General features: G+C 53.6%; 1 protein-coding gene across 3 annotated transcripts in view; it reads left to right on the forward strand.

Moving 5' to 3' along the window:
* The window catches only part of TOM1L2 (target of myb1 like 2 membrane trafficking protein), a 120,888-nt gene that overhangs the window by 78,481 nt on the left and 18,475 nt on the right, over positions 1 to 23,932 (forward strand). For all 3 annotated transcript variants that reach the window (XM_047832066.1, XM_047832067.1, XM_047832068.1), the window contains exons 5-9: positions 6,896 to 7,030; positions 8,500 to 8,658; positions 11,356 to 11,472; positions 20,790 to 20,923; positions 23,203 to 23,251. In XM_047832066.1, the coding sequence (XP_047688022.1) occupies positions 6,896 to 7,030; positions 8,500 to 8,658; positions 11,356 to 11,472; positions 20,790 to 20,923; positions 23,203 to 23,251 (594 nt within the window). The remainder of the gene's footprint in view (positions 1 to 6,895; positions 7,031 to 8,499; positions 8,659 to 11,355; positions 11,473 to 20,789; positions 20,924 to 23,202; positions 23,252 to 23,932) is intronic.

Here is a 23,932-nt window from a genome sequence, read left to right on the forward strand (position 1 = left end):
GGCTTCTATAATGCGGTGAACGAAAGTATAAACAGGATCTTCAGCCTTTTTTAAAATTGAATTATACGTACAGGAAATCACACGTTAAAAAAGCATGTACAACTTGACAAGCTTTTACGAACTGAGCACACACGTAGAATCTAACCTCTGTGACATGAAGCAGAATGTGACCTGCCCCCAAAGAGCCCCGACTGCCTGGGGTGACCACCTCACACCCTAGATGGGTTTTTCCTGTACTTTTTAATTAATTTATTTATTTTTAATGTTTATTTATTTTTGAGAGAGAGACAGAGCACGGGCAGGAGAGGGGCAGTGAGAGAGAGGGAGGCACAGAATGCAAAGCAGGCTCCAGGCTCCGAGCTGTCAGCACAGAGCCCGATGCGGGGCTCCAACTCCCGGGCTGTGAGATCATGACCTGAGCCAAAGTCAGAGGCTTAACTGACTGACTGAGCCACCCAGGCGCCCCAGGTTTTTTCCCATACTTGAACTTCATCCGCGTGGACTCTGCAGCAGCACTCAGTCAGGTCTGTGTGTCTGGGGCCTTGTTTGTGGGCCTCACCTTGTCATTGGTGTGACCAGATAGGCCTCCCGTGCCCCCTGCTCATGTCGCTGCAACGGGTCCCTTTGGCGGAACGCGCCACCGTTTGTGTCTCCTTTCCACTGAACACTCGGTGTTTCCAGTTTGCAGCCTTTGGGAAAACCGCTGCTGTGAACAGCTAGCACATGTCGTTGGGTGAACATACATACATATTCGTTGTTATTAGGTACGTATTAAGGCACGTGGGTGAAGTTGCGTCTTTGTTGGCCAAACACAGTTCAGTATTAGCAGTTTCACGTGGCTCAGCCTCATCCCTGGGAGTGGAATTGCTGGGTGGGGAACGGCCTCGCTCTGGTTGAGTGGTTACTCTGGCAGATCCGTGCTGCTCTTTCCCACCAGCATGTGAGAGCTTTCATTGTGCCCTGTTTTCACCAATGTGTCCTCATTCTGGCCCACCTGATGCCTATGTGGAGGCATTGCATCTTGTCAACCTGTTCTCAACTCCCCCTTTTTTTTAATTAAGAAAATTCTTTTAATGTTTCTTTACTTTTGAGAGAGACAGAGAGAGACAGAGTATGAGCCAGGGAGGGGCAGAGAGAGAGAGGGAGACAGAGGCTGAAGCAGGCTCCAGACACGGAGCCCGACACGAGGCTGGGGCTCACAAACCATGAGAATGAGATCATGACCTGAGCTGAAGTCGGACGCTTAACCGACTGAGCCACCCAGGCGCCCCTCAACTCCTTTGAGGAAGAAGATGATTTTATTTATATGTTTAAAAACTGCACCACCCCCGCCTCCCCGCCCAGAGAGTCTGATATTCCCCCCCGGAGAGCACGTGCTACTCCCACCATAACACAGAACAGGGCAGGGGGTGACAGATCCCTGGACCTTGTGCCAGCCCGTAAATGGGCAGCAGGCCACAGTGGAAATGCAGTTAGACAGGAAAGAGGTTCAGTTAAATGTGTGAGTGCCAGAGCCACAACAGGTTCTTCCTCACCATCCTTGCCATCTGGATGTTTCCTGGTGCTCTCCGGAGTCCAGCTGCCAGGAAGTGGCACCGGCCCAGTCCCAGCCCTGCCCTTGGGGAGCTATCGATTTTATGGAGAGACAGAAGCTTGCAGATGATAGAGAGCCAAGGGCCTCCCCGGGGAGCACTTGAGCTGGCTTGGGGATATTTGAGGGGCAGCCCTAAACTCTGAACGTATCGACACTTGAAAAGCTTTTTTTTTAAATGTTTTAATTTTTAGTTTCACTTTTTAAATTTACATCCAAATTAGTTAGCATATAGTGCAACAGTGATTTCAGGAGTAGATTCTTTAGTGCCCCTTACCCATTTAGCCCATCCCCCCCTCCCACGACCCTTCCAGTAACCCTCTGTTTGTTCTACATATTTAAGAGTCTCTTCTGTTTTGTCCCCCTCCCTGTTTTTGTATTATTTTTGCTTTCCTTCCCTTATGTTCATCTGTTTTGTGTCTTAAAGTCCTCATATGAGTGAAGTCATACGATATTTCTTTCTCTGACTAACTTCTTTTAGCATAATACCCTCTAGTTCCATCCACATAGTTGCAAATGGCAAGATTTCATTCTTTTTGATTGTCAAGTAATACTCCAGCACTTGAAAAGCTTTTGAGGCCAAGGGGTTATAGAGACAAGTGCCCCCCCCCCCACCCTCCCCCCCCCCCCCCCAACCTGGCCCAGGACACTTGGTTGGTGCTCCTGGTGGTTGCGAGACCTGTGGCTCTGACAACCAGGCATGGCCTGAGCCCACTGTCCCTTTGATTGCTTCCCGCCTCTGGTGGGAGCTTTTTCTTTTTTCTTCTCTTTTCTTTTTTCTTTTCTTTTCTTTTCTTTTCTTTTCTTTTCTTTTCTTTTCTTTTCTCTTTTCTTTTTTTTTTCTTTTCTCTGTTTTCATTATTTACTTATTTAAAACTTTTTGAAGTTTACTCATTTTTGAGAGAGAGAGACAGAGTATGAGTGGGGGAGGGACAGAGAGAGAGAGGGAGACACAGAACCCAAAACAGACTCTAGGCTCTGAGCTGTCAGCACAGAGCCCGACGCAGGACTCGAACTCACGAACTGTGAAATCATGACCTGAGTCAAAGTCGGACACTTAACTGACTAAGCCACCTAGGTGCCCCTTCTTTTTTTTTTTAAGTTTATTTTTATTTATTTTGAGACAGAGATAGAGGGCAAGTGGAGGAGGGGTGGAGAGAAAGGAAGACAGAATCCCAAGCGGGCTTTGTGCTCTCAGCACAGAGCCTGATGCTGGGCTTGAACTCACAAACCATGAAGTTATGGCCTGAGCCAAAATCACGAGTCGGACACTTACCGACTGAGCCACCCAGGCACCCCAAACCAGCTTTTCTAACAGTCTCCCTGTTCCTTAGAGAAATGGGTGCTTGTCCTTCCGTGTCCCCATGGCTTCCTGCCCACCCTTTCTTCTGATTCCTTTCCTGGGATGCTGATCACAGGCATTGTTGGCCTGAGGTTGGTCACACAGATGCCATTCCCAGAGCCACATGTTTGCCATCAGCAGCCCTCTGCCGAGAATCCGTGGACACCTGTCCCTCGTCCCCACATCCCAGCCTCCTGTCATCGAGGTGTCTGTGTCCCTGGCTGCCCTCTAGCCATCCGTAGCCACCCCAGCTCCACTGAACCCCCCAAAAGAGACACCCCTCAGGCTGCGTACGCCTGGGGAAGACTGCCCTCCGAGCCCAGTGTGTGAACTGCCAGGCAGGGCAGCTGGAAGCGTTTACCCAGGGATTGACCCGTCTTGAGGGGAGCTGGTCTCTCTGCAGCAAGAGAGCAGGGAAGCCTGGTGAGCCGCTTTCTCGCTCCCAGCCTTTGAACTGCCTGCCACTTTTAGCACCCTCTCCATCCTGGTCCCTTGGCTGGCCTTTGGCTGTGAGCCTTTCTGTTTCTTCTTGGGGGGTCCCATTTGTTGAGAAGATGGGGATACTCGTGCTCTGTGCCATATCCCTCTGCCTTTCCCTTCGGTTGTTTTCAGGAACAGAAATGATACCATCCCAGTAGGGTAGCCTCCTGGTGACCATGCCTATCCTGCGTGCCTCCCCCCCTTACCCCTTGCCCTGCCTCCCCACCCCCCTCCTCCTAGCAACAGAGTCTAAAAATACTCTCTTTCCACTGAAGGGGTTTTTTTTTTTTTTTCCACCAAAGAAAGTGAGCTGACTGGGGAGGAGGAGGGGGCCGGAGCTGCTGGAGGTGTTGTGTTCTTGGAAGGTGTCAGAGACCCGGCGGCCGGACCTTTGGCCAGATTATGGACTGGCAGCTCTCTGGAGACCCTGTCACCGGGAGTAGGAGGTCTGATCTGGGAGCATAAGCAGAACATGGCAGAAGCGAAGAACAGAACCCATCGTGTAAATGAGCAGTCGTTCATTGATCTGAAAGTTGATGATTTAAAACTGTGTTAAAATTTGAGGGATTTAGAAGCAAGTCGGGTACGGTTTGTGTTGGTATAAGGCCTCTGTCTGGGGTCTGCTGTACAATCCCAAGGAGCGAAGGAGAGAGAAGCATGAAATTCTCTCTTCTCTCCTTCCTAGACCTTCCCCTGGGTCTTTCGACCCCCTAACATTGTAGGCATAGGCCTGAAAAGGGAGAATTCCATAAAGAGCAGTGAGGTGGTCACTCTGTTGTTAGCCAGCCAGCCCCTGTGACAGGGACCCCTCAGAGTGCCAGCACTGCCGTGTCACTTTGCTTTCCTATAGGGCAGCCTGCCAGCACCACCCCTGTGGCTCCTTGGCTTTAGGTTGGGGACCTAGAGTAGACCAGACTTCCTGAGGTTTTCCACCTCTCCCCTAGAGCAGAGTCTGAAATCTCAGCTGGGTCAATCGTGTAGAGAGGCTCCTGTGTTGTCACTGTCACCTCAGAATGTGGACAGCCTCTCTGGCCATCTTCCTGTGTTCTCTGATGGAGCTTGGTAACTGTGAGTACGAAATTCAATCTGACTTGACAAATGACGTCTGACTGCCTTCTCTGCAAGGGCGAGACTCGGTGTGTGCCTTCAAACGTCTGACCTAGTGGAGAGAAGACAGGAGCACAGGTATTTGGGCATTGTCCCCGGAAGATGAGAGAGGCATGTAGCGTCTCTGGGTTTCTCCTGGTTCTGTGTTTCCACCTATGACTCCTCCTTTAAAGGTGCCCCTGCCCTGTTCCCTGTTGGCATCAGAATCTTGTTCAGGAGAGAATGCTGCCAGGAACGTATGTGCTGTTAGTGGCCACCTCAGCCACACTGCACAGGGGTCTCATACAGGGGTTGAAACAGTGGCAGGTGGGAAGTGAGTAGCTTAGCCAAGACTGCTTGGTTGCAAATAACAAATTCTAATTCCAGCTGGCCTAGGCAAAGAGGAGAGTCTGTCAGGACAAGGTAGGGCTTCCCAGAACCCTGGGTGTGACTGGACCTGGGAAGGGACAGAAGGGATCAGAAAAGCCCGCCAGTCCTCTCGTCTGTACCTCTCAGCACACTGGTCTCAACGTCCCACGTATAAGCTAGCTCTTGCTCCCTGGTCCCCGCTGGGCACGTGGCTGCCCACATCTAGAGTGGACAGTGTCACCTACCCAAGAAGAGCAGCCCAGCTCTCCCCAAGCCCGGGACCTAGCTCCTGGGTGGAGGGGAAGCTGACTGGCCCAACTTGGGGTGTGTGTTTCCCTCTTGGCGCCACAGAATACATAGTACTGGAGAAAGGGGGCCTGTTGAGTCGCCGTTTGGGCAGGTGCCCCAAGAACTGTCCCCCGTCTGGAGAGCACAGTGATGGTTCTTTAATTTCCATTCTTCCTATCTTGGAGTTGGCTGAGGTGGAGAACAAGATAACTGACAAGCCGTCCCCTGGAACTGTTGGTCCTCCTGTTGAAATCAAGGCAGGAAGTGGCAGCAGGAAGGACCATCATGCTTTTTTCTCCCTGGCCTCCCACCACAGACTGTAATCCTGGCCTTAGACCCTAAACGAACACGCTAGCTGCATTTTGAAGCTAGAGTCGCAGGACTCAGCTGGATTTTGAATCAGGTGGCAGCAGCCAAAGCAGCTGGTGGAGAATGGGGCTCCGGGGCACTCCCTGGGGGGGGCAGGCCTCAGGGGTGCTGCTCTCCAGCTGGTGCTCCAATGGGCCTCCGCAGGCACCATGGGCCCCACTCAGAATCCAGGAGGAAGTGTCGGCCGAGAGGGGCCGTCCTCAAGCGGGCATTAAATCCCTGAGTGTGCACATTCGATAAATGGATCAAGGAAGCCAGGCTGACAGTAATGTTTGTGGTGAGATGTATCAGTCGTAATGAGCAAGGCTTTTTGGAAACTGACCTTTTAACTTCAAGTGGGTCTGGTGGTTAGAGATAGAGTTTCTGGGGCTGCCTCAGGATTGGTTGGAACGCAGTGCTAGAGCCAGGGAGGCAGGGAAATGCTTGTGACAACAGCAGAATTGGCAACGGAACCGTGGGCGCGAGACGCCGCGCTGCCTCTTCTGGGTACGTATAGGGTGACAGGACCGTTTTGAAGAGCTGGGCTTCGTTTTGGGGGAGCCCTTTGGAGATGCTGCTTTTTTGTTTGTTTGTTTGTTTTTGGTTCCTGTAACTTCCAAAGAACCAAATATTTAAATTCTTTTTTGAGTGTCATGAATCAATGATCAGTGTCTACTGGGATGTTCGTTCTTTGCTCTCTGTGTTGTGTTTTCAGCGAAGGGGCTCTTGTGGCCGTGCTTTCCAATGGCTTCTCCGATGTGGGCACGTGGGCGTTGCCACGGTGGGCAGCTCCGGGCTCGCCCTCCCCTGAGCCTCTGCCACCTCCCCTTTCTGGCCAGGCGAGGTGGTCTCCACTTTTGCGCTCTCTGATCCACTGAGGAGACCTTGCATTAGCCTTTATTTCCGCCACACATCAATTTCTCCTTTCCTTTCTGCTCAATTTGCCTACGGTTCCTGCCTCTGCCCACGGGAGCTCTGCCGAGCAGAGCCGCGGCACTCCGGTCCCGATGGCATCCCGCGGGCACGGCAGCGAGGCAGCCTCCGCACGCCCTTCAGCTAAGCATCGCCAGGAATTGATTTCCCGGCGATTAGGGAAATGCCTGCATTTTAGGATGCGCCACAGTGCTTAGGTGTTATTTCTCCGCATCTTCTCCAAGGAAATGCTACACGCTGAATTAAGTTTTTGTGTTTTTGTTCATGCTCAACAGCACCATTGCAAACCCAGATTTCGCCAGCCCCGTCGTGGCAGCGCTGGCGGGGGGCGCGGGGGCAGAGTGGGTTTGGCCAGCATGATTGGCATTTGAGGGTCGGGGGGCACTGGCCTCTGAGAGAGGACCTGGGCTGCCCTTGGTGAGAAATGCTTCCTGACAGGCCCTCTTTTATCCTCCCAGGCGTGGGCTGATGCCTTTCGAAGCAGTCCTGACCTCACCGGCGTTGTGCATATATACGAGGAGCTGAAGAGGAAAGGGGTCGAGTTTCCCATGGCAGACTTGGACGCTCTGTCTCCCATACACACACCACAGCGGGTAAGCTTCCAGCTGGCGTTTTCTAGAAAGACCTATTGCAGAACGGGCAGGCCACTGCCACCACCCTTCTGCTGCTCCGTTTGAATTATTCAGCTTGTCATCACGCGTTCTTAAAGCTCGAGGGCATTTCTTTTTAATAACAAGGGGAATGCAGGAGTGAGACGGCTGGTTGACTGGTGATTAAGTGGCAGCAGTGTCTTCCCCCACCCCCGCTCCCAGTTCTCATCTGACTGTGCAAGGAGGATATAACAGAGGGATCGGTTCCGAGATTTTCCTGGAAATGGCTGCTTGGGTGGAGCCAGCCTGTGAGGGCCCATCCCATGAGGGTCACTAGCACCCGCTTTTCCGAGGGCCCAGGAATCTCCCTTTGGGAGTGCCGGAGCACCTCCATGTCCACGGCAGTGCAGAGGAGCTGGTGACGTCACTGATCGTGGGGCAGAGGGCAGCTTTCAGTTTTTTAGACTGTACAAGCCAAATAGATCTAAATTTTATTTTGAACTGAGTGTTCGGTGTCAATCCAGACATGCTTGAATTCCTCCAGCCTTGGAATTCAAAGCCCAGAGAAGGCCTCCTCCCACTGAAGCCTCTTACAACGTGAGGCAGCTCTGTGCTTCAGAATGAGAAGCACGCAGGTGATGGTGACCGTTCATCCTGGGAAGCGAGTACCTCTACTGGCTGGGAATCAGCGCCTGGCCCCGGCGGGGGGGAAGCCAGGAAGCTCCAGGATCTGGGAGAGAGGCGCCTTGTGCCAGCACACACACTCTGCCTCACTGGCCCCATCTGCCCATCTCCAAAATGGGGACAAGGAGTCCAGAGTGCCTGTGCAGGTCTCTTCTGTGAACACAGTTAACGTTGAGGCTTTCTGAGATGCTCAAAAGGGAAAGCATAAGGAATTCTACTTTGCAAAGCTTTGTTCTCATTATGATCCCTCCAAACCACTTACCATGCCTTGTGGAATAAACGTAACCTGTTTTATTTTTCTAATAACGACACAGAACAGCGTTGTTTTGTGCCTATAATTACAAAGAACATTCGGTAAATTGCATAATTGCTATTTATATTAGTCTACTTGTAAAGGCCAAAATATAATCTTCTGGTACCAGATAGGGATGTGTGATCAGCAAAACTTCATAGCAGCCCCCCTCCACTCGGATTCTGGGGGGCCCTAATAACGGGAACCCTGACCAGAGCTCTCATGGAGTGCCCTTGGCGCTGCCTTTCTGAGTTGCTTGGTTTGTCTGGGAGGTAAGTAGAGGGAGGAGCCCTTGGTACCCCCCATTTGTGGACGGAGAGACTGGGTGCAGAAGGGGCAGGGATTCCCCGAGCTCTCTCACAGGTGAGCTGTAGAGCCAGGCCCGCTGCCTCCCTGCAGGTGGCTGTGGCGGGAGGGGCTGCCGGGGCGGGTAGGCGCCGGGCCCAGCTGCACGGGCAGCCCAGGTGAACAGAGGACTTTGTTGTTGCCGTGCCAGAGCGTCCCCGAAGTGGATCCGGCCGTGACCATGCCCAGGCCCCAGTCGCAGCAGAGGACGAGTGCCAGCTCCTATTCCTCGCCGCCTCCTGCTCCCTACTCCGCTCCACAGGCCCCGGCTTTGAGCGTGACTGGCCCCATCACGGCCAATTCAGAACAGGTACTTGCACACTTCCAGGCCATAGGCAAGTCGGCCGACTGTCCTTGCTCGCCCTTCCTGGAGATGTATGGATGCTTTCCCTGACCAGGCATTGTGCTAGTGTCCGCGACCCACAGACGGAAGGGAGGGCCCACCGTGCAGTGGGGAGATGGGTGCAGAGGCTGCGTGGACAGTGTGGTGGTGCGGTTGCGGGGGCAGGAGCTGAGAGTTAGTGCTACCTGGAGGGCAGCCCCGGGAGCCGGTGCTGCTGAGGCTCTCGAAGCCGGAGCGGGGCTTGTCTGACAAGGCATGCGCCGGAGGCGTGGAGGAGCGGGCGCTCGAGGGAGCAGCAGGTGGAGGGTTTGGGGGATCAGTGCAGGTGCAGGATCGGAGAGACAGAGGCTGAGGCCAGCGCACAGCCATGGAGTTGCGTTGTGAACAGCCTCGTGAGTCACGCGGAGCGGTTTGGATTGATCCTGTAAGAGGCGTCAGCCATCAGAGGCCAGTGACCTGCTCAGCAAGGTGCCGTGAGGCCGAGGCCGGGATGAGGAAGGCCCTTAGGAAGCATTCTTCCTGCCTTTATCCCAAACCCTGCCCACCTTCCCTGAGTTATTTCCTGAGAGGCCAATGCCATTGAAATCCCAACCCTGGATTTTTTTAGACGAGTCGTGGAGACTAGTATTTAGATGAATCTGTAGAATTGCCATTCAGTAAAATTTGAGAACTGATCAGACTTGAAAAAAGAAAATCCATTCCAGTGTTTGTGACAACGTCATTATTTACGGAAGCCCACATAGACAGAGGGGTCAAGCGATGAGGCGTGGTTAACCGAAGTGTTGTGCCAGGGTTGCTCACGTTTCCGTTCTCTGGCGGCCCCGAGGAGGCGAGCAGGAGGAGGTGAGCTGGAGGTCAGGCGGGCCTGGACTTGAGTCCCCACTCTGCTCCTCACTGTGAGGCTTCAGCTGGGTCACTTTAACCTCCGTCGACCGTTAGTAGAGCGGGGCGGTGGTTCTTCCTCTTACCCACCCCCAGAGTAGGCATGAGCTTGTCGGGCAGCTGGATGGGGCGGCCTCGTGATAGTCCCCCCGAGTGCCGCGTGCCCTTTTGAGGAGAGGAGGTCGAAACCCACAGCTAAAACACGGGCTGTACAATAACGTGCTATTCTGTTCATTCCATTCTGCCCTTTCTCGCTACTCACAGTGGCCAGGACCTGTCCCCAGAAGGGAAGCCCTGGGGAAGGGGGTCCCTGGCGGCAGGCTCTGCTGCTACGGGCAAAACTGTGTCCCTTTCTGCCCAGAGGGAAGTCTGACATGTCTGGAGTTGGATGGTCACTGAGACCCTCCACTGACTCTTTGTCGGTTGCGTGGGAGCTTGGGAAGAGCCCTGCCAGCAGCCAGAACAGTCTGGAGAAAGGGGGAGAGTGGAAGAGCAGCCTAGCTTTGAGGACCCTTCTGATCCCATGTGGTGTCTGTTGCATTCCTGAGCTTCCAGGGTCAGAAAGCTCTTCTGGCTAAGTCTGGGGAGGACTTCGCCCACTGGGCAGAACCGGAGGGGAGAAGAGCCTCTAGGGATCTCACCCAATGCTCTCATTGACCATTTGTCCATTTTCCATCCAGTACATATTTATCGAAGTCTCCTGTCGCTATCCCTGTGCTCGGAGTGCAGACCTCAACTCAGCAGAGTCCCTGTCCCCAGGAGGTCAGCCAGGACAGGGGCGGGGGTCTGCGGTAGGAGGTGCGCTGCTTGGTTCTGCCTCAGGGAGGGCAGGGGAGAGTCAGGAGAGGCTTCAGTGAGGAGAGAAGGTGTCATTTGAATTAGGTCAAAGCGCAGTTAAGAGCCATAGCAAACCCAGTTCTCTGGATGTTTTAGTGGAAAAGGGATCGATACTGGGTGCCTGTGGGCCAGCACCTTGCAGGGTTTCACTTGGGTTACTCACAGCAGCCCTGTGAGGCGTCGTTTTCACCTTTGCATAGCTGAGGAACTGAGGCTCAGATTAACACCTGTCCTTTACAGTGTCCCTACTGCAAGAAAGAGGGCCCAGGCCCAGGCCTTGGGGAGCTCTGTTGGATGGGAAGGGCAGGTAGTTTTCAAAGGGACCTTGGTAGGGAGCTGACTTGCAAGGGGGTCTCCCCTGGAGTCTTCTTCTGGTCCCTCTCCCTCATTCTTGCCACACTGGGAAAGTGCAGCTAACGCCAGCCAGCCTCTCAGAGGACCATAGTGCTTAGATTGTGCACTCCTGGGGCCAGAGTCTGTGACGAGGGGGTTCCTTATGAGGACCCCAGTCCTGAAGAGCCCTTGGGGATCACACACTCCACCACTTTCACTGGCAAGAATAGGGACGGAGGCCTGGGGAGATTAATGCCCCACTCAGAGTCTTGCTGTGGGAGGGCCGAGCCACAAGCCAGCTCAGTCCACACTGGACCCGGCGCTCTTTCCCTGTACAGCGCTGCCTCAGTGTCACAGCAGCGTCACCCGTGACAAACTCTTGGTTAACCAAGGGCCCCGTGGGGGTGGCCTCACTCCCACATTTGCTTCTCCCTTAGAGCTGCCATCGCCCTCACACCCAGACCAGAGTGAGATAAGAAGCCGCCTTCTGCCCAGCACATGCAGAGGAGTGACCTACATGTCACAGTGAATGGGACTGTCACCAGACAGGTTCAGGTTGACTGACCTCTCCTTCCTGCTTTCCTCCCCACTCCCACCTCCCCGGCCTAACAGATTGCCAGGCTTCGGAGTGAACTGGACGTCGTTCGAGGAAACACAAAAGTCATGTCTGAGATGTTAACAGAGATGGTCCCCGGGCAGGAGGATTCGTCCGATCTGGAGTTGCTGCAGGTGAGGGGGGGCCTCGTCTTGTGGAAGGTCTGGACCTGGGGAAGCGGCAGTGAGGCAGGAGCGGAGCCCGGGGGGACTGTCGTGGGAAGGGACATGTAGGCTCACACTCAGCCTCATGCTTCCTGGCAGCGATCAGATGCCAGCACCAGGCTCTCCTTTTTACTTGCCTTCATAACATTTTTTGCCCTGATAATAAATTGCCCACTGTAGAACACGTGCCCCTCAAAAGATGAAGGAAGTATAAGGAAGAAGATAACTCATTTTCTTTGATTCCAGCATCCACAAGTAACCCCTGTCGATGTTTTGATGCATTTTTTTCACGTTTGTTTTCATTTCAGGTGTAGTTGAGATCCTGTTATGTGCCCCGTTTTGCGTATTGCTTTGCTTCCTCAACATTATGTCGTAAACATTTGTGACAGGACCTCCTCAACCTTTCCTACATGAGGGAGCCCTTCTAGCCACACTTTATCCCCCAGAGACTCCTGAGACTGAAATTAAGTAGAAGCTCCTTTTCTTTTACTGAATACTGAGGATTCTGGGCTGGGGTCGCCAACATTATGGTTCCTGAGGACCCGTTGCTAACTGGCCTCCTCACCCCCTGGACGCCGAGTGGGTCTGGGGGCATGACAGAGAGGGGTCCAGTAGCAGGGCCAGCCTGCAGGGCCGCCCTCAGACTAGTGTCTGAGCCAGCCAGATCCAAAGCTAGTGACCAGATCTCCACCACACCCATCTCAGACGACTCTGGCACTTGTAGAAAATGGCACCCGCACTGCCCTTAGAAGCAGTGACCTTCTGGAGGGGTGGAGAAAGGGTGCCATAAACCGCAGGTGCCAGGATCTTTTCAGCGGGAGGCAAGATGCTTGAGTAAACAGGTCAGGAGCCAGACTGGCTTGGCGAGCTGGCAGGAGTGCCTCACGACGTGCCTGCTTCTGCTGTTCTTGTCTGGCGCTCAGAGTCGTCAGTCTTGGCCCCCCCAGGCGCCGTACCTCCCACCCTGCTGCTGGCACACAGCTCGAAGCCTATGAAGGCCCGGCTCTGATGGCCCTGCCTTTCAGCAGTGTGCACAGCGAAAGTGACCTGGTCCCAGGCAGCCTCTTGTTGTGCCTGCTTCCTCCTGGGAAGCCGTCGGCTCCTAAGGAGGTGAGGTGAGGGTGGGTGAAGGCCTGTTCTGGGGCTGACACGGAGCAAAGCAGAGGTACATGGAGTGTGGTCTCTGCTCTGGAGGACCTCCCAGCCTGGTGCAGGAGGCAGACAGGAAACAGCTCCTCTCCACGAAGCCGTGACATCGGGTTGCTCTTGAAGCCAAACCGAGTACTCTCAACCGGCCCGAACGAGGAGCCCTGAGCGGCCTCTCGCAGACCTCACCCCTGACACCTGCAGCAGACCAGGTTGGCCTGTTTGGCAGGTCCAGCTTTCCACCGCAGGGGACCCAGTGTCCCCTTAATGCGTCACTGACCTCCATTCCCAGCCTGCATGGGGAGTTCTTCCAGGCACTGGAATCTGAGAGCAGTCCAGAAACAATCGAGAAACTGAGAGGGCCTCTTGAGGCAGCGTTGTGCTGTGTCAGCGTCCGAATTCCTGCTGACAGGGGGTTTGCAGTGGACAGAGCTGAGCTCCTGGCAGCAGGGGGTGGGCCAAACAAAGCCAGCATGCTTCCAGACAGCCATAGCAGACCCAGACAGCAAGCATACTCCGTGCATGCGTGCGTGCATGCGTGTGTGTGTGTGTGTGTGTGTGTGTGTGTGTGTGTTTAAACAAGCCCATCAGCCAAGACAAACAGAACCTAATCTCCTGGCATCAGCTCACAGTTTTCAAAAATAGGTTGCTTCCCATGACGTTTTCCTTCCCTCTGTTTTGTTCCAACTCCAAGCCTACCAGCCCTCCCTGCTATCGTATAAATCAAACAGAGAAGGAACGACTCCGGGTGCCAGTGGGAGGCTGGCCTTCCAACACGGGAGATTCAGGAGTTGGGCAGCTCTGTGTGAACAGCCACGGCTCTCCTTGCCACTGGCCTCGCTCCTCAGTCATTCTTGACATCTTCCCTCTTCTTCTTCCTGGGACAGTTGGAGCCAGCTGGGCAGGGGCTCCCAAAGGCCAGGGCCACCCCAGACAGCGAGACTGCCACATGGGAAAATGCCACCATCTGCTTGGAAAGTGATGGGATTGGAATGTGCCCCGAGGACCCCTCAGTTGAGCTGGAGGGCAGCCAGATTGCTCAGGGTAGAAGCTGTCCAGAGCTCACAGTGCTGGCCAGGGCCATGGAAATAAACCCATTTGTCACCACCCCAAATGTTCACGCCAACAGAAGCTGCTCCCGATTGGAGTGTAAGCTGCTGGGTAGGAGGAGATGCAAAGAGCGGAAATTGTAGGTGTCGGTCCCGGGACGCATCGGTGTGGCGACCATAACCACGGCCGGGGACGTCCCGATTGCTTCCTGTGCCTAGCAGAGCATTTTCAGGTGTGGCCTTGAGCAGAGCCACAGCGAACCTCAGCAGGAGAGCCATTTGCTTCAAGGGAAGCGGAGGCCACTCCTCATGCTGTGCTGTCAGCGTAGCCGGAGACCCTGAGGGAAACTGAGGCAGGGTGCCCAGAGGGAACACTGTGCCGTGTGAGATCCTCCACTCCCTGAGCTGGGAGAGTCGTCCTCGGCAGGCCGGCTCCACACATGTGCTCGGATTCCAGCTACAGCGTGTTGCCTGGTGTCCCTGCCTCATCTTTCTTAACATCTTCTTGACACGACAGGCTGTTCACGTGAGCCCATGGAAGCATTTCGTTTCCAAATGCACGTCCTAGTTAGACTTTGGGAAGCGCTGCGGTGAGGCAGAAAGAGCCACCGGGTTCACATCCAGGCCCTCCCGCTGACAGGCTGGGCGATACTGGGCCAGTCGCCTACCCCTCAGGGCCCAGAGTGATCACACTCAGCTTAGAAGGGTAGGAATCGTCTATTTGAGGTGGCGCACAGGCCCATCATACGCAAGTTGGAGCCCCCGTGATTACCATCGGCACCCCCTTCTATACAGTGAGCTAAAGTCTGTCTCCCTGTAGCTGCTACCCTGGTCTGTCATCTTTGACGACAGAACAAAACAAAGTCTTCTTTGGCAAGGTGGGTCCTTAAATGTTTGAGGACTGCCATAAGCCCTTCCACGGCCCAGTCTCTGTGTGGGACAAACGTGGCTGTTGGCCGCCCACCTCGTAGATGACCTGTCAGTCCTCAGCAGGAGTCGGATGCTGTAAATGGAGAGCACTTCCATCAACACAAAACCTTCCATCTCTTTCTCATATGGCCGGTAAGCCAGGTCTTCCCCCATCCTGTGTGTGGGCACTTGGGTCCGGGCCTGAAATTTGAGACTGCATCTGTGTCTGCTAGAGTTCACGTCCTTAGCCGCAGCCCGTGAGTCCAGTGTTTGAAATCTTTAAAAGATCCCGAGGCTGTCATTCGGTATTCTCTGTCTCTCCCAAATTAGCCTCTTGAGCTTTGTCTTCAAATAGTAATAACTTTTAATTAATCCAGTGATGCCAAAATTGGGCATTCCTACGTGGCCATCCGTCAGATAATAAAAGAAGCCCTCCTCCGCATTGTTTCTTCAAGTAGCAGATGGTATATCCCCTCTTGCGTCTTGCATCATTTCAGCAAAAACCAGGATGTCCAGGACCATTTTCTCTAGAGAAATCTAGTTTATTCTACATGTTTAGCTTCATTATCCCCCCTTCTCTTCAACAAAGAGTTTCTCCTCCTTCCTCCCCCCTTCCTTTGCAGCTATAGAAAAGAGATCTTCAGGACCTTGTTCCGTGCTCCTTAGAACTTGGAGAGGGTTCAGAGGAAATCCATAAAGATGATTAAAAGATTGTTTTATGAGGTGGGGATGAGAATGTCCCTTGAAGAAAAGATAAAGGCATTGGGATTAATTAGAAAGAGGATATTTTAATACGTTCTGATCGATGGAGGGCTTTCGCACAAAGAACACTGACCAGCTGTTCTCCTCCTCTGTTGAGAAGCCGAAATCTTCAACACGTAGGAAATTCCTGTCCTGGCTGTTGCACAGTGGGAAGGACGACCTGGGCAAGACTTCGGGCCAGAAGAAAGTCGCTCCGTTTGGTTGGTTTAGAGATGGAGGTAGGCAGAGGAAGGTCTCCCCAACTGCGCCTGCCCTGGGTCTGGCTGCGTGTGACCCCATGAAGGTCATGCAGGCGGCCAGCTGGTGGTTGGTGGCAGAAATCTCAACATTCTGGTTCTTCTCTCCCCTTTGATCTCTGTCTTTTTTCTCACTGTTTATTTATTTTAAGACGATGGAGCGCCGGGGTGGCTCAGTCACTTAAGCATCCTACTTTGGCCCGTGTCTTGATCTCGAGGTTTCTGAGTTTGAGCCCTGTGTCGGCTCTCTGCTGTCAGGGAGGAGCCCTCTTGGGATCCTCTGTCTCCCTGTGTCTGTGTCTCTACTCCATTCTTGTGCTCGCTCTCTCCCTTTCAGAAATAAACAAACATTAAAAAAAAAAAAATGATGATGACTTAGGGTCACATTCAGTGCTGGCTGGCTCATTCAGTGGAGCTTGCAACTCTTCGTCTTGGGGTTGTGAAGTTCGAGCCCCACGTTGGGTGTGGAGATTCTTTAAAATTAAACAAACAGAAAAAGAAGGTGGTGACTTAAAAACTTGAAGGAAGGAGATGGTAAAACTTTCTCTGTGCAGAGACCCTTGGACATCCTTGATTTAGAAGCTCCAGGCCAGACTCTCGGGGCCAGTTTAGGCAAAGCTCTTTGGGAGGTGTCTGGGGACCTCTCTCGGGTTGGGCCACAGTGGCTTTGCCCATGGGGTGGGTCGGGGGCCATCTCACTGCCCACGCCAGCTGGAGGCTGTGGGAGCAAGGCAGCAGGTGCAAGCTCAGAGCAGGTGTTTCTGGTTTCTGCAGTTCATGAGATCACACATTCTCTGCCCTTGGGTCTCATTCTTCCCAAGAGCTGAGTCGTAATGTTAGAGCCAGGAGAGGTCTCAGAAATCATCTAGCACTTTCCAAACGCCTCTGTAAAGAAATGGAACCCTTTTCTCCACAAGTAAAATTCTCCAGAGAACTGCAGTGTTTATTTATTTTGAGAGACAGCGTGTGAGAAAGCATGAGCGGGGGATGGGCAGAGAGCGAGGGGGAGAGAGAGAGAATCCTAAGCAGGCTCCTGCCACGTCAGTGCAGACCCGGACTCGGGGCTCGGTTCCGTGAACGTGAGGTCACGACCTGAGCAGAAACCAAGAGTTGGGTACTTAACCGACTGAGCCACTCAGACGCCCTTGTACTGTTTAAAATAGATAAAAGCTGCCATGGGGTGGGGTGTCCCAAAACCCCATGCTGTGGAGGCACTTTAGCGGCACTCTGCAGAGCTTCAGCACTTCGCTGACCCCCTTTTCCTTCCCCGGAGAGAAACCGTTCCAGAGGGTGCTGGAGGCTCGGAGAGCTGATCTAGTCAGTCATGGCTGCTTGCTGCCTGCCACTTGGTTCCCAGCACACGGGAGGGCCTGGGCTCCATGGGGGAGACTGAATCCAGCCCTGCCCTTTTTCATCTAGTGGTTCTGTGCTTTGGGCATCTGGAGCCATGTTATTGAGACGCTCCCTGCCACCTTCTGAGGGATCTGGTTTGGTTCTCCGTGGGTTCCGGTAGACCATCCTTGAGGGCTGCTCTGCGTTCGGAGGCTTCCAGTGGTTACGGTGGGGGTAAGGGCTGGTCTTCACTTATTTGAGGCTCTGATGGAGGGGCTCTGGCGACCTGGGGCCGCAGCCCCGAGTAGAGGTATGTCCAGAGTGCTGTGGAAGTCTTGAGAAGGTTGGGGTTGGGGGGAGTCTCCAGAAAAGATCGAGCTCCTTTGGCTCCTCAGAGATCTTTGGCAAACACCTTGAGTGCCGGTCTCTTCTATACCAGGCACGCCATCACCCAGGGAGAGGGAGTGACAGGGTGGCCCAGGAAGGGGTCCTGGCAGACAGCAGAGAGGCAGGCGCTGCGCCTCTTTGCTCTGTCCACTGCCCGGCCTCCTGTGTCCCCAGGCTCCGTCTCTCCCACTCCTCCATTCCCATGCTCTTTGGCTGGTCTCTGGCGTGTCTTCCAAAGCGCTGGGCAGGATCTGCTACCCGAGAATGGCCAAGCGTCTTTTTTCTTTTGGTTGACGGGGGCTGGTCTTTTAAAGTTCATCTAAATCCGTGTTTCCTTCTTGGCCCTAAGCAGGTACTCCTTGAACTCTTAACAGTGTATTAGAAATACTACAATCATTTATACCGTTCATGTCAGTCCTGGCTCCTGGAGTCCTTCATGCAATCTACTGTGATGGCTTCTTTCATAAGTGCCTCTGTGGGCTTTCGTTTCGCTTTGTTTTGTTTTATGTTGATGGCCTGGCTTCATTTTAGCCCTCACTCATGAGCGTACTTTGTGTCTGTAATTTGGGTTTCCACTGGGCCTTTGGCTTTGACTGTTCCTGTGGTGACTGGATTTGACCTGTGAGTGTCCACCAGCATCCATGGCAGTTAGTGTGACAGTCCATCACTCGAGTTCTGGAAAGGCTCCAAGTCCCAGGCCAGTTCCTGAATGCCCCTCTCCTGGCCGGCCTGGGGATACGAGCCATTCACAATGGTAGAGAGTGGCCATTTTGTGGTATTTCACTCTTTACTGGGCATAATGTCTGGTGCAATTCATTTTTGGTATTTGCCTCTTGTTATTCAGACACATGGCTGTATGTTTATAAGTGTTTACTACTGGGTCACTGGGGCCTGGGATGAGTCCTGGAGAGGGAAAATTAGATTCTAGGTGAAGGAGAATTCCCCATTCTCTGAGTGGAGAGAGTGCTAGGTAGAAGGCTAAGCTGACGTGGATAACTGAGTGAGGACAGTGATGGGGAGCTGGTGGTTTGCATGCACCGAGGACTCAGAGCACCGTAGAGTCCAGGCCCCCATCCTTCTTCCTCCAGCCTCAGCCTGCTTCTGACCTCCCCTCCTCTGCATCTCCTGCTGGTGGGAATGCCACTCCCTGCCTGGGCTGATCTGGCCAGGGCTCAGCTGGCACCGGAAGTACCAGCTCGGGGGTAGGGAGAGAGGAGTTTTGACTATCCAGTGATTTGCTGGGAGCCTCCTATTTCCAGGATGATCCTGCCTTCTCCCAAACAAACAATGGGGGTCTTAGGAGAACCAAGAGTGGGAATCTGTTCATAGAAAAAATCAGAAGGTCTAGACACTGGGCTTGCTGTCCCTAGAACCAAGAGAAACATTAGCATTCTAACTCTACAGAGGGCCAGCAACTGGGTAGACCCATGACCAAGGCAGTGTTTCCATAACCAGAGAGACCGGGCGCAACAAGCCAGAGAATCTCCAGATGAAGCTGTTTTTCTGCCGGTAAACACCAGACTAGTTTGTACCCAGCTGTCTAAATCTAGATACCTTCTGTCTTGGAAATTACAGCTGGAATGGGGTGATTCTGGGCTGACCCACGTGGGCTGAGCCGCTTTCCTCAGCTGCCTCCGCTCTTGGGGAAGCAGTCCCCGCAGGCCGAGCAGCCAGGGGAGGGGTGACAGCAGAAGCCGTGTCCAGGCCTGGTGTCTGGCTGGTCATGGTCTACTTATTCTGTGATGGACAGGTCCGTCGAAGTCCCGACCTTGCTCTTACCTGCAGGATCAAGCCTAGGACACGCATCCCCCTTCAGTGGTGAAGCAAGAATGTGTGTGTGAATGCGTGTAAGAGAGCACTATTTCGGTGCCTTGGACCGAGTGTGGACAGAAGGAATGCAACTTGCCTTCAGTAATTCTCCCTGGAGCATTTAGGGAGTAGCTCCTACGTGTCAGTCATGGGTACTGGAGAAACGGGGACAAAGGATGCCGTCTCTGCCCTCAAGAAGCTTCAGTGTAGAGTGTAGGGCGTGAGGCGGACCAGGAGCCCGGTCATAACACCCCATGTGCAGTGAGCACAGTGTTACAGGGCGCCATTGGGTGCCTGGATTCCCTGCTTTGCGTTTGGCCACCTCTGTGGTCCACTCAGCAGATAATTCCTAGGCCTTTTCCCTGCGTGTAGCTCCGCACAGGGCATGAGGGGGAATAAATGGTGGCACCTCCCTCATGGAGTTCATGGTCTAGTGGGAGGAGAAACCTAGTTCTAGCCAAGCTCTGGGCAAAATACAGAGCTGAACAGAGATCGTGTGTGTGCAGTGAGTTAGAGCAGTGACTTCTACCAGAAACATTTCAAAAGGAGGTGGTCTTGAGGCCGAGCTGTGAGAAGGAAGGACCTCTGCCCCTGCCCTCAGCCCCTTCATTCACTGGGTCATCAGCTGCCTCCTGCGTCTAGGTGGGCAGGGACAAGCTGTCCCCTGCTTCGCCCCCATTGGGACTCGGAGCTTTTGTCCTTAGGCTCTTCCTGTACTCAGGGATGCTGCAGGGCCAGTCTGGGATACAGGATGGCAAGGAGCCCTGGCAGGTAGGTGAGGGAGCTCCACAGGCAAGTTTCAACGAGAGCCTGAGTCTGGCTGCCATCTGGAACAGGAAAAGCCTTCAGTAGCCAGGCTACAAAGTGGTAAGGGTCTGTCTTCAGAGGGATAGTCCTTCCGGGGGTAGAGAGGGCCCCAGTGGTGACTGGGAGTTCATGAGAGTCATCAGCTGGGAAGGAACATCAGAGCTTGCTGAGCTCAGACCTCAGCGAAATGTCAGACGCGCCACCGAAATACACCTGGTGTGGTCGTGCTGCCGGGAGTGTAAAAACTGATCTCTTTCTTTGGAGGGTCTTCTGCTGTTACCAGTCTGTGTTCTAAAGGACCATGCCCTTTCACCCAGAAATTCCGCTTCTAGTAGCTTGTCCTGTGGAAGCACTGGCACAGATGCAGGAGCACGTGTGTGTGTGCGCGAATGTTCCTTGGTGCTGTTTGGGCCGGCCAAAAAGAGGCCTCAGCCTGAATGCCCAGCAGTTGGGGGAAGGGGAAGTGTATTATAATACACGAAGGGACGAGGCTGTCTGTACAAAGCCGTGGGAAAAAAGGTTGTCGAGAGTATTTTGCTGAAGAGAAAAAGCAAGCTGCAAAGAATCCTGTTCTTAGATGTAAGGAACGGTCTGCGCAAACACGTACCGATGTACGTACGACGGGCTAGCTGTGGACGCTTGTCCGTCTATTGAACAAGAGCTTACTTCCCCTGCGGTGACAGGAGGCAGAGAGGAGCCTTCCACTTTGCATCCCACCCACGTCCAGCTTTCTGGACAAGCGTGCACTCTTTTTGTGACTTTTAAGAATTGGCGCACATTTTCCCAAAGGAAATGGAATGTGACCAAAAGCGTCCCCATCAGGCTAGCCAGAGGCGCGTGTGTTCCCTAGGAGCTGAACAGGACCTGCCGGGCCATGCAGCAGCGCATCGTGGAACTCATCTCCCGCGTGTCCAACGAGGAGGTCACCGAGGAGCTGCTGCACGTCAACGATGACCTCAACAACGTCTTCCTCCGCTACGAGAGGTGGGGGTTAGGGCCCTTCTTCTCCCTGGGAAAGGCTGGTGCCCTGGCAGAGGGATTTCTTTCCTCAACAATGGAGAGAGGGGGAGGGAGAGATTAGAGTTGGAAAACGGTCATCAGAGATGCTAATGTGTTCCCCGGCTGACTGGGAAAATGCTTCTCCGGTTCTCCTGGGAACCGGGCCGGCTGGGCGGAAGGTGACGTGGGGAATTCGGCTCTGCCCTTTGCAAGCCTCAGGCCGCCCAGCCTTCCCCAGTACCCCCAGCCCCTCGAGGGTGGGGAGGGCAGGGCCCCAGAGCTTCACACCTGCTCCTTTGAAGATCCTTTGAGTTTGAAAAGGATTAAGGGGGGGGCGGGGGGGATTCTCTACTAAGGAAAAAAGATTTCCTCTTTCCCATCTTTAAAAAAAGAAGAAAAAGATTTTTCCCTCCCTTTGCAAATGTCAGTGTGTCTAGAGTGTTCCAAAGAAGGCAGGGTGTAAGTGCCGGATGCTGCTGCTTAGGGAAACACACACACACACACACACACACACACACACACACACACACACTCACACATGCGTACATACACGTTCATTTGAGTTCTTTCTGCAGCCAAATCATTTTTGGATTTGAGGTAACCAACTTGAAAATTCTTTTCCTTTTCCAAAGCCTCCCCCGGGAGCAGCAGTTGTCAATAGGAGGTAATGGCAGGTACAGCTCCCATATCATCACTCCGGTGCCTGTACCTTGGGCTTCCCCCCAGTGAAGGCACCAGAAAGCACCTTGACCAGGCCAACCTTCTCCTAAGTCTGAGGCCCTCGGAGACATGGGGACCTGGCATCAGTTAGGGTCAATGTGACAGATAACTTGCATCTAGGAAACTTCGAGGGTGATTTTGCTCTGGGTGTCCCAGCCCTGGGCCTTGTCTCAGCTTTGACTCTGATAGTAGGGATGGGTGGGGGGGTGGTCCTTTGTCCATCTGACAGACAAAGAAACCTCTGCAGTAAGAATGTGGAGCTACCCAGGAGCCTCGTGTGTCTGTTGGAGATGAGGAGCAGATATGGGGTGCCTCAACTCCCAGCCCGAAACCCCTCAGTTTTGTCATGTGGTTCTGGTTTCTCTACTTTTAATGGGCGTGGCCTTTCACCTGTTAAACCCATTTCAGCCCCTCCTAGGATAGGAAGACGGGCTAAAGTGGGCATTTTCCCGAGTCTACCATGCCCAGTCTGACCACAAATTAAGAAGCAAAGCCTGGGCCAGCAGCCCTGAGGTACCATTCTGGCTTGAGACCTTTTGATAAGACTGATCGTCCCTCGAAGATGGTGGGGGAAAGGTACCCCAGGATTAGAAACTTTTCAGATGGGTTGATACTCCCCTTCTCCTTATAGGCCATGGCTCATAAAAACACACAAATCTTTCTTGCGACCACAGTGGATACGTATCGCCTAACCAGATGGTCCTTCCTGGGGATCACTGGTCACCAGGCACAGACCCCGGCCAGTGGGGAGACCTATGTGGAAGGACAGCAGATCTCCATAAACCCTGCTGTCTCTAGCCTCTGGCTGGAGAAAGTCTCTTAGCTACTGCTTTGCCCATGACGTTTTGGAACTCTTAAGTGCAAGGGCAGCCTACACACGTGCCTCACAATTGCTCTTGTGTTCCCACCTGGTGTGAGAGTGACTTGGGTATGCCACAGGAGAGGCTCACTGTGGTCACTCCAAGCTGAGTCCCATCCTCAGCTACTGGGGAGTCTTCTGGCCCTGCCAGGGGCCTGTGCTTGTCTTCCTCCTCTGGCTGTCTGCCCTGTGTGCACCCCTTTCCACCAGCAAGCTGAGCTGGGGGCATTTTAGCGACACAGGCTCATCACTCCTAGCACGGCTCTGTGAAATAGGGAGGGGGCTGCGCGTCTCTCCTGGCTTTGCAAATAGACCTCTGAGCATCCCCCAGGTAAAGTGGTTGGCCCAGCCACCCCCTCTAGGGGCAAGAGAGGCACTCTGGGCCCAGGATGTGAGGGGACAGCTGGGAAAGCTTTTGGTCCCCTGGATGTGCCAACCAGCACCTTCCTCCCTCCCCTCAGCCGGCTTGTGGGTGAGCCTGGAGGCTGGTTCTCCTCCAGGGCAGCGCCCCCTACGGAGGAAGGCGTGGTGAAGTTGTGTGTGGGGAGATCCACTTTCCCTGGTCCCCAGGTGGCCCCGATTGGTCTCCTTTCCTGGAGGCTCTGTCCCCAGGAGCTCTTCACGGGACCAGGGAGCATCACTGTGCCACGTCATGCCCCTTACTCTGCTTTCCCTTCCCCATTAGGTTCGAACGATACAGGTCAGGCCGATCAGTTCAAAATGCCAGTAACGGAGTAAGTATTCCTTCAGAATTCTCTCATCTCCAGAGGCTGGGAGGCCTATCTCCATTCTGTCTCACCTTTGGTTTTTCTAATTGGGACTTCAATATTTGAGCAATTAGGGGCGCCTGGCTGGCTCCGTCTGTAGAGCGAGCGACTCTTGATCTCGGGGTCATGAGTTCAAGCACCGAATTGGGGGTAGAGTTTACTTAAAAAAGAAAAAAAAAAAGAGCAAGTTCAGGGCGCCTGGGTGGTTCTGTTGGTTAAGCGTCTCACTTTGGCTTGGGTTACGATCTCACGGTTCATGAGTTCGAGCCCTGCATCTAGGTCTGTGCTGGCAGTTTGGAGCCTGCTGGGGATTCTTTCTCTCCCTGTCTCCTTCTCTCTGCCCCCCCCCCATTTGTTTGTGTGTGCCCTTTTTTTCTCTCTCTCTCAATACATAAATAAGCTTCAGAAAAAAAAAGTACAGAGCAAGCTCCGGTTGGTGGGATACTGAGGAAGAGCTAACAGGCACATTCCTGGCAGGAGGGTGGCAAAGAAGCCCCGAGTTACAGCTCCTGGGACAGTGACTGTCCTGGTGGCTGGTTCAGCCCTGCCTCCTTTGGTGGGGGGAGGAGCCAATGCAGAGCTCACTAACAGCTAGGCCCACCATGGACCCTTGAAGTTCCCTGAAACCCAGGTGAAGGAGACTGCCTT

This window comes from Prionailurus viverrinus, chromosome E1, assembly GCF_022837055.1.
Source record: "Prionailurus viverrinus isolate Anna chromosome E1, UM_Priviv_1.0, whole genome shotgun sequence".
Classification (NCBI taxonomy): domain Eukaryota; kingdom Metazoa; phylum Chordata; class Mammalia; order Carnivora; family Felidae; genus Prionailurus; species Prionailurus viverrinus.